Source organism: Macrobrachium rosenbergii, chromosome 49 (assembly GCF_040412425.1).
Source record: "Macrobrachium rosenbergii isolate ZJJX-2024 chromosome 49, ASM4041242v1, whole genome shotgun sequence".
Lineage (NCBI taxonomy): Eukaryota > Metazoa > Arthropoda > Malacostraca > Decapoda > Palaemonidae > Macrobrachium > Macrobrachium rosenbergii.
Genome location: NC_089789.1, coordinates 29632976 through 29643835, shown reverse-complemented (window position 1 = coordinate 29643835; position 10860 = coordinate 29632976). Strand labels below are relative to the sequence as shown.

At 34.6% G+C, this 10860-nt stretch overlaps 1 protein-coding gene across 1 annotated transcript; it reads left to right on the top strand.

Moving 5' to 3' along the window:
- Positions 1-5326: 5326 nt before the first annotated feature.
- Positions 5327-7921, top strand: LOC136832422 (uncharacterized). Its single transcript, XM_067093314.1, has 3 exons — positions 5327-5777; positions 6095-6287; positions 7103-7921. Exons 1-3 carry the CDS (start codon positions 5693-5695, stop codon positions 7626-7628), a joined length of 804 nt encoding a protein of 267 aa, XP_066949415.1. The 5' UTR covers positions 5327-5692; the 3' UTR covers positions 7629-7921.
- The last annotated feature ends 2939 nt before the right edge of the window (positions 7922-10860 follow it).

Below are 10860 nucleotides of genomic sequence, written 5' to 3'. Positions count from 1 at the left end.
ATTTAGTATATCGTTGCTTATAGAACGACCAGAATCGCTAATGTTACTCGTAGTAATTATCTGAACATATTTTTGGATTTCGCTCTGGAATTTTGAAAGAAACTCTAGCCGAGTTGGTTCTGTGAATAGAAAATAATTTTGGTGTTGTATGCATAATCAAGACAAGCACGTTTGTGCTAAAAAGTAGTTGTTTAGATTTCTGAATGTTTGTATGAATGAGTGGTTAATTTTCGCCAAATGAAGGTCATGATTCCAGCGATCAAGCTGAAATCGTGGCTTGTGGATGCTTTGAGGCCTAAGAAATATATATATATATATATATATATATATATATATATATATATATATATATATATATATATATATATATATAAATAAAAAAATCCACGAAGGAAAAAGAAACAAAGAGAAACAATGGAGTGCTGCAAGGCCTTTCGATTTATAGTCCTTTACAAAGCAGTCTGCTAAGTAAAGGACTATAAGTCGAAAGGCCTCGCAGCACTCCATTGTTGCTCTTTCCTTCGTGGATTTTGTCTTTATATTTATATATTCATCACGTTCCATATTTTCGTGATTCAATTATACATACATACATACATATATATATATATATATATATATATATATATATATATATATATATATATATATATATATATATATGTATATATATATATATATATATATATATATATATATATATATATATATGTGTGTGTGTGTGTGTGTGTGTGTGGTTGTATGTGAGTTTGTTTGTGCATGTATGTATACATATGAGTGTATTAGAGAGAGAGAGCTATCTTTCTTGATATGAATTATCATGGACAAATATCTTGGAAATTAACGTAAACATTTCATACTAAACCTTACACAAGAATGGCTGCATTGTTAAGACATACCTGGCCTCACATCCGGCTGTGGAAGTGAATATGACTACTTTCTAAATATTTTTTTATATATATAAATGTGAACACACGCAGGCGAAAATCTTTTGATGCTTTAAAAGTTACTGGAATCGGGTCAGGAAACATTTCCAAAATCGAACAGTACTGACAGCAGCCGTATTGTCGAGGGATAAGTTATAATTAAGTTGACATTATTAGTAAACTTGGTATCAGTCCCAATGATGGTTCAGATATGCGCTCTTTGGATTTTTATTTTCTTCTGTAATATTGAGAGAAATATCTTCTTAGTTTTAACAAGACGAGACTTGCGTCTCTCCTGTTGTTAAATGTTTAATAAATATATATATTGTAGTTGAAAATAAATTGTTATCTATTCCTGTTTTTTTATATTAAACCTGATTAGTATAACAAATGTATATTAGTTGAGTATATAAGCATGATCATTCACCAAATCTGTTATTTGTTTAATCAGTTTTTACGTTACGTGTACGTGTGTTTATATTAGTTACTTCTCAGTGTAGTGTACTCAGTAATTATGTTATGTACGTAGTTGTAATGAATGTCATATATACGTTAGAGGTGACTCTGCTGTATTATTTTCAAAATGGTATACCACATTTTATATATATATATATATATATATATATATATATATATATATATATATATATATATATGTATATATATATATACATATATATATGTATATATAGCTGTTAATCAGCTCAGTGGTCTGGTAAAACTAAGGTATACTTAACATATATATATATAATATATATATATATATATATATATATATATATATATATATATATATATATAGAGGTGACTGCTGCGTATTAATGACTAAACGCTATACCACATTTGAAATATATACATATATATATATATATATATATATATATATACTGTATATATACATATATATATCATATATATATGTGTGTGTATACAACATTTAAGAAAGTATGCATGTATGTGTGTATTTGTATGAGGGTGTGTGAGCGAGGTTAGACAGCATTCATTGTTTTTTACGGGAAATATCGTTTTCCGATGAGAAATAAGGCTGAGGTGAAGAAGTTCAAGGTACAGACATTTCTGCATACGTATACGCACGCACGTGCACTCATTATTATTATTATTATTATTATTATTATTATTATTATTATTATTATTATTATTATTATTATTATTATTCAGAAGGCGAACCCTATTCATATGGAACAAGACCACCAAAGGGACCATTGACTTGAAATTCAAGCTTCCAAAAAATATGGTGTTCATTAGGATGAAGTAAGAGGAGGTAAATTTTGGTAAAGAGAAATACAGAAAGAAGAGATCTCACTTGTTAAAGCATCGGCTAATTCATACTTCATTCATGACCTCTTTTCTCATTTCACAACACTGCACCTAAACCTCCTGTCTTTTCCTATAACCTACTTCTGAACAAAAAAAAAAAAATAAATTAAAATTATAATAATAATAAAGGTCAACCACGTCCACATACTCTGAAAAAAAGAAAAACATTTTCCTTAAAAGCTTTCTATTGCTCTCAGCGAACTACTTGTTTAAACTCTGTATCCCGAACACCCTCCTCATTGCAACTCTATTTTATCTATCATACGCTTTGTCAAGACTCGTGTATTCCCCAAACAGCTTTACCTTATACGTCTCAAAAACCGTTTCATGACGCTATAAATCCACACACCCTCTCCCTTGCTTATATGCGCAGTGTTCGTTCTTTCTTAGATTTTCCGTCTTTTGTCTTGGTTTCATTATCGACAAACATTCTCTAATTTACACTGTTCCCTTCCAATTTCGTATCATGCAGATTTGCTTCTCTCCTTTCCTCCACAGTCAACAATTTAAAGCTTTGGCCTTAATGACAGAAGACTGCATTCTCTTCAGACTGCATATTTTCATCTGCGGCTTTCATTCTACAACCCATTTCCTTACCAACCTTCCTCTCCGCATTTACTTCCCTCGAATATTCATTCTTTTCTCGCTGAATGCTAAAAATACATTATTCATTCTCGGACTAATCCGGAGCTCTTCGTCCGAACCCTTGTCATGATTTGAGACTACTTTTGCACCGGGTCATAATTATTCCTGATAAAAACTCGTGCACGCCAAAGACTAACACGAAATAGGAACGTTTTCTATGATACACGCGTAGTCAGTCTGGGCGAGAGCGACGGGGCTACTGTTAAGCTCAATATCTGCAGAAGGAAAAATAATAGTTTGACTGCACAGGATCTTGAATGGGTAAATTTATAACCTTTAGCTTCATTCCGTTACTGATTCTACAATGAGAAATCATTATAAATATGTGCTGAGTTAATCGATCTCACTGGCCATAATTTAATTTGTTATCGCCATTTCCAATGTTCATTCTTGTCCCATTCTTCTATTGTTATTTTTACTGACGTTTACCCAAAGACAACTTTGCATGTCATAACAGAAATTATTTTCAGCAAAGCCAAATTTTCTGGATCCATATTCTTTTCACGGTGAACTGGATTTAGATCTTGTTATCGGATTTAGATCCAGTTCATCACATTTAATGGATCTTGTAGGATTTGGATCCATTTCATTATATATAATGGATCTTGTTGTACGATTTGGATGCAGTTCATCATATTTAATGGATCCTGTTGTAGGATTTGGATCCAGCTCATCATATTTGTTGTATCTTGTAGGATTTGGAGCCAGTTCATGTTTAATGGATCCTGTTTCAGGATTTAGATCCAGTTCATATTTAATGGATCCTGTTGTAGGATTTGGATCCAGTTCATCATATTTAATGGATCTTGTTGTAGGATTTGGATCCAGTTTATCATATTTAATGGATCTTGTTGTAGGATGTGGATGCTGTTCATCATGTTTATCGGATTTTGTTGTAGGATTTGGATCCAGTTCATGATATTTAATGGACCTTGTTCTAGGATTAGGATCTAGTTCATCACAGTTAATGGATCTTGTTGTACTGTAGGATTTGGATCAAGTTCATTATATTTAATGGATCATCTTATCGGATTTGGACCCAGTTCATCATATTAAATGGATCTTGCCGTAGGATTTGCATCCAGTTCGTTATTATTATAACAGAATTATCATTATATGTAAAGGTTGTCTGTCGCATACTCCAGATGCAAAAAAATTTAAAAAAAAAAAGAAAAGAATTGATATCGGGCAGACAAAGACATTGTGAAACCAACATATTACAGAAAAACCAAAAGTACCTTGCCAATGCTCTTATTTCAGCGGCAATTAAGTCTCAAGGTTTTATTATAGTTCCCTGGCAACCTACTAGTCAACAATGCATCTACTTATTTAATGGCAAGTTGCCATTGCATGACAATGGAATCTGTTGATTGTAAAGAGCCAAGTGGTCTACACCAGGCCTCCTGTTCCCTTTGCATTTTGCCATACTTACTGGGCCAAGGCCCCTGTTGGCATAAGTCTAGCTTGATGTAAGCCAACAAGGTCATTAAGCATTTCATTCTGTTCACATACCGAATAATGAATTTTCTACCTTCTTCTGTGTTTAGTGAACATACTTTCAGTCTAGAAGAAAAGTCATTCACATAAATCTATGCTATGTCAAAGGCAAAAGTTGATTTGGGCTGTCATAATTTCTATGGTAATTTTTCAAAAGAAAAAATACTTACGTAATAGTTGCTTTCTTCGTAATAACAAATTAAAATTTCTATTGCATGTGCAGCAGGAAAAGGATCTGAACTAAATACAGGGCCTATTAGACTGCGTAAATTATTTCACCGACAGTGTGAGAGTTATGCAATAAAATATCATAATTGTAACATAGTCATTCAGTTCTCTATATCATACAAGAGATGAAGAATTATAAAAGGGTTTCTGCATTTAAGAGCAGTAAGTCACTTTCTTAAATGTTTGACAATTTAAACTATTTCTATTCGTGTATTACCCGACAGAAGAAGGGTTGGCGCGTTTTGTGAAAATTACCTCTAACGAGGAGGACAATACATCAGAGATCAAGAATATATAAAATCAAATTCAGTCTTAAAATGTGGTGATTAAGAACAGTATGAGACTGGGTTGCTAATATTATTGCATGTATGGATGTGAACATATATTTCATACAAGAAGAAGCACTTAAAATACAATTCACTTGTGGGCGTACCTGATAAGAGTTGGCATTTTTAAACAGTTACCCTTTTAAGAGTTTTTTCACCAAAGAAAACGCATAGTAATGGTACACTATTTTAAATATTGTCCCCAATCCTAATTGTCTCGTGACGCTTTCAGCTTTCTTCAATAAGATGAATCACACCGCAGTCACATTTTCATAAATTCTGTTAGAAAATAATACAGTGACGAAAATCAAGAGACCCAAAATGCCATGGTGGTTAAAAATTGACAAATGAGCCTCTTGACAGAGAGAAGTCCGTTTAGTTGACCGTTAGCCTTTGACAGAGTAAGGTGTGACATCGCGGCTCCTGTATACTGGTGTGTATACACGGTGTATTTGTCGTCCTGTGTAGACTTAGAAAAATTATTCTTTCTCATTCAAAGCTTATCACTAGAAAAATACAACCAATCTAGTTCAACGGCCAGGAGAAAAAAATACCATCATTAACCTAGTGATTCAGATGACTTTTGAATGGACGCTTGATATGGGAGATTCTAAATAATAGAAGTTGAAACTACCATTCTGAAGCTTGTGCTCAATCACTGAAGGTGAAGGAAGTCGAGAAATTATTATCATACGTTAGCTGTGATTGTTTACAAGAAGGCACTCGAGCACAATGATTATCAAAGGATTTCCAGTTGAACATCATCTTGCAGGAAATGGATCAACACCAATAGAAGGCGCTTCTGTCGGAATCATAGGTAAAAAATTTTATTTCACGTTATCTGATATACCTGATATAGAATATTTACTTTCATTAGAGCTGCTTATACTCTGCATAGAGTCACAGTACATCTGTCTCATCGAGACATATTGTACAATAAAGTGGTTTTTTCACAATTAATTGTTCAGTATATAAACTCATTGTTATAATGGAAAGTTAGGACGAATTATATATATATATATATATATATATATATATATATATATATATATATATATATATATATCTGTGGAAAGAAACTAAGTATTCAAGATGACTTTTATACAATAGGCCTATGTGTTCCATTCCCTCCAGACATTCCATCCAGACTCAGAAGAGACGCCAACAGCAATTTGGCTTTCATGGCTTTTACCATGGCATTGCTTGACACCGTCGTCAACATCGTGAGCATCATCAACGACAACAACAACAACAATAACAATAATAACAACAACAATAACAATAACAACAATAACGCCAACATTAATGATCTTGTTGGGATGAGCGAGTACGTATGAAACTTAAGGTGTTTTTTGTTGCTAACATTATTACAACTGCTGAAGTTTCGGTTCAGTTGTGTGTTTTGAAGTATACGTGTAGGTATGGATATTTCTATCTGTATGCATATATATACATATGTATATGTATACATATATATACACCTATATGTGTATAATATACTGTATATATATATCTATATATATATAGTGTTTGTGTGTATGTGAGAGAGAGAGAGAAAATGTATGTATGTATATATAAATTTACAACAAACCCATAAATATCAAATTCACTTTACTCTAGAACTAATTTATACCCGAAGGATATTACATGCGATAAGCACATCTACCCTGACCAGGATTCGAACCTTAATAAGCCAATGAGTAACCGCGATATCGTCGCAGTTACCCACATATCAACCCAACAAGGATAGATTCGAATCCTGGTTAGGGCAGATGCGCTTATCACATATTATTTCCCAAGGATGTAAGTTATTCGCAAGGTGAAGTGAATTCGGTTTTTAAGGGTTATTTGAGATTAATATTTTAATTTAGAATAGAAAGTTCGTGTGAAACTGATGAATTGCCATGAATGTTTTAAAACTGGTTTCTTATCAAGCAAACTTGTTTCTGTCATTGGGCCTAATATAGCTTCCCTTGGACTAATAATTAAAGCCCATCATTCTTCCAGTTCACTAACTTTTTGTTGTAACTGCACTAGTTATAAAGTGAGTATTTTTTGGAAACGTATAACAATAGATACTACTTTTTTAAGTTGTACCTTCATTAAACCCAATTATGTCGTCTTTTTTTTTTTTTTTTACAGAAATATGAACACGAACATGGTGGTAGGGAAGACCCTTTTTCAGAGAGTCAGTCGGTTCCTGCAGGATTCTGTGTCCTTCATTACGAAGCCCATTCTTACCTCGATTTCGGCTCTGTCCAGTTCTTTCTCTTTGAATAGTCCTACGACCTCCTCCTCCTCCTCCTCCTCCTCCTCTTCTTCTTCTTCTTCTTCTTCTTCTTCTTCTTCTTCCCTGAATACACCTCCTTCGACTACCTCCTCACCAGTCTCACCTATCTTCTCCAAATTGTCTCCTCAGTCTTTCTCTTCTACAAAAATCCATTCATCCTTGCCTTCCTCTTCATCTTCATTTTTATCCTCCTCTTCCTCATCTTCCTCCTTCTCCTCTTCTTCATCCTCCTCTTCCTCATCATCAGCAGGATTAACCTCATTCACTGCTCTTGCATTAAACAAAGGTCAACCGCTGTTTCCCTCCAACACCATCTCCCATTACTCTTCATTCGTATATCCTTCCAACACAAGTAATTTCCTTCCTTCTCTTGTCTAAAGGTCTTCTGATTCTTCATTGGTAATAAAACATTGTAAGGGAGATTGGCCTCTTCTATACAAATCTCCAGACGGTCTTCAAAGAGGAAGCCCTCCTGATGGGGGACCGCTGGGCGACGACGACCCAAGCCAGCAGCCCACCACCCAGGGGCATTATAGAATAAACGCTATTATAATTTAAGTCTGCATGGTTAATTTGATGATATGTGCTGAAAGTTATTCTATTTCAAAAGAGCGTTTGCTTGGTGGTATAGGAAAATGTGTATCTCAGCTATTTTATAAGCGCGCGCGCACGCACACATACCTATATATGTGTATGTATGTACATACCTATATATATATATATATATATATATATATATATATATATATATATATATATATATATATATATTATCATGTGTCTTCTGTCACCCACTGCGGCTGATGGCCTAAGAAGGTGTAAGCCCTTAGGTTTTCAGTAAGTCTTGAGATGGGCTTGGAAGCCGCCGCTCATTTTCATCTGGAGGCGTAACACCTTTCAGAATCATTTCGTCTCAGTTGTATGAAATGTATGCTAATAAATGTATGGCAAATGTGGCAAACGCTTTGGTAACATATTTCTAGCATCCTCTCCGCGTACAGTGTATTGTTTGTAAGAATTTTAGCATGAATAAAATAGAAAAATGTCTCTCTCGAATAGGTTATTGTCACAAACAGGTACAATTTTTTTGACAAGTTATTCAGTGCACCGTAGTGCTGTGTTTCAGTGTTTTATCCTATCGTGCTACATATAAAAAAAAAATTGTGACTGACACGGCCTTCATGGTACCGATAAGCTATCCGTTAAGTCTATGCTTCTGATACCTAGGTATATAATGTATTCTAGAAAATGAGAATGGTAAATAAAGCTATATTTCTTTCCTTACTTTTTATTTCCACATTTACGTAATGTTTGACAAAGATGAACCACTCGAGCTCCTGAGTTTCCAAGTGAGATTTTGGATTATGACAGCAATACATGGAAAGCAATAAATATTCAAATATTTGCTTTTCTTTGTACAACTTTCCCCAGTATAATCACTCTATGGTTGAGAAGATAATGGGTAATCCAGTCGCTACTGACGTTTATAAATTAGCGTGAACTTAGGGGCAGTACCCAGTGTCCACAGAATCGGTACGATATTCCACGGGTAATCTAGTGCGCGGCTCCTCTCACCATTGGTTCTGTAAAGTTTGCATGATGAAAATGCCTTTGATATCAAGTTTCAACAACGAGTATCTTGCCCAGAGACTGTCGTGTCGATTCTCTTTTATATTACCGTCATTTTCAGTACGGTGAGAACTAGTCGTATTAATATTCTACATAACTGATAAGAGCTGCGTTTAATGTTAACAGATATCATAGAATGCAACAGGTGATTCCTCTTTCTCAAGCATACAATAATGAAATTGTTTCTTTTAGTTAGAAATTAATGATATGACGTTTCTTTTAACCACTGACGAACGAATAACAAAAGGAGAAGACTTATTGTAGAATTCGCCTCTCCATTTTCATAGATGTTTTTTGGATTTTTTTTCTAAATGTTATTACTAATTGAAATGTATGTGCTTTGGTTTAAGTACGTAGCCTTCTCCTGAAATAGTGGATCACTTATGCACAAACTGTAATGAGGGACTTGCTTTCCTCGTTAAACTGGTATGAGCATGGTTAATATATTTGTATTCATTCCACCGAACTCAAATAAAGGCAATTGTCATTGTATTTCTTTTTTATATATGAACATTTCATTATCTGGAAACTTGCAGTGTGGAGTGATGATGTTTGGAGCTTGTTCTTGGTAAATATTTGTATATTTATAAAAATGCAAATAATGATTATATTGTTTTCTCCATTCTCTACCGCAAGGCAGAAACACAATTACTTCTCTTGGTACTTAGCATCACTTTTGACAACAAACAACATTTAGTTCTGTCAAATAAGCTATTCTTTGTTACAGAAGACCACTCAAAAGTACATTATCCCTGATATGTGTTAATTATATTAATTTGTCATCTTGCCCACATCGACCTAACATCAAAGGATTCAAATCTTTAGGAGATAAAAGGACACTTTTGCCTCATAATTTCGTAAACCAATAAATCACAACCTTTACTCTCCCATAGCCGTAGACGGCCTAGATTTAAACTTGTTGCCGTAATATAGTACACATTCGGTCATAAAATCAACATACGCTCTGTAGTGAAGTATTTTGTGTGTATTCCTCTGCTCTGTCATTCTAACCCCAAACTTCATTCGGTCTAAAGGAGGTTGAAATCTGCCGCGTCAGCTCATCGTCACTCTATTCAAATGTGAATCGGTACCCCCCAACCCTTCTCTATGGTCTTTGGTGGAGGAAGAGGCCACTAGGCCGAACCGTTAGACGTCAGAACTTCTCACTTGTTAGCGTTGTTATTCAGATGCATCGTTATTAAAGCTTGCACCGTGATCACGAACCTTTTCAAGAGCCATTTGCAACGGGGTTAATGTGCCTCTGCACTGTGTAAGTTCGCTGTAAAGTTAACGCTTCCTCGGCAGTTCATTGTAAGTTACCTTTGGCTTAATCGGGTAACGCCTACTTACGTTTGAGGGGACAGCCAAGCGCCGCTAGCATGCAGATAATTAGAAGAAAGATTACATATCCGTGATGATTACTTAATATTTCATCGGCCTAATGGCTGATGCTTCGTTATTTATATTCCTTGTTCTTTAAACTACGCTAAGATAAAGTTTATCAGTCATCTGATAAAAATGGATTATAATATATTTTGGAGAGAGCAGGATAAAATCTTAATCTATATGAAAAAAAAACGAGGTTTGAGTTAATATTCAGTGTAGAGTATCGTCGGCGAGCAACAAAGAAAGAGAGAAATCAAAATCAGTTTTTGTAACTGGTTCGTTGCCACTAACCCACAGCTTGAAGGGGACCGGAATTAGCCAGTTAGTCTAGCCCTCCTGGCCTGGCCAAGGAGCTGGCGTTTATTAACGGTCAGGAGCAATCACGCAATTTTATCATTTTAGCTAGGAATGGGTTTCGGGGTTCCAGTCTGCTGCTGCTGACATAGTCGTGACCGTGTCTTAAGACGTGTGTTGCAGCTAAACTGTTATAATAAAAGTTATAACGCCAACTGCAGTTATGCTTGACTGTTATGAGAAACAAAATTTCATGCAGGAAAAAGTAATCGGCGCCTTCGAGTATAGAACTTGTATATGT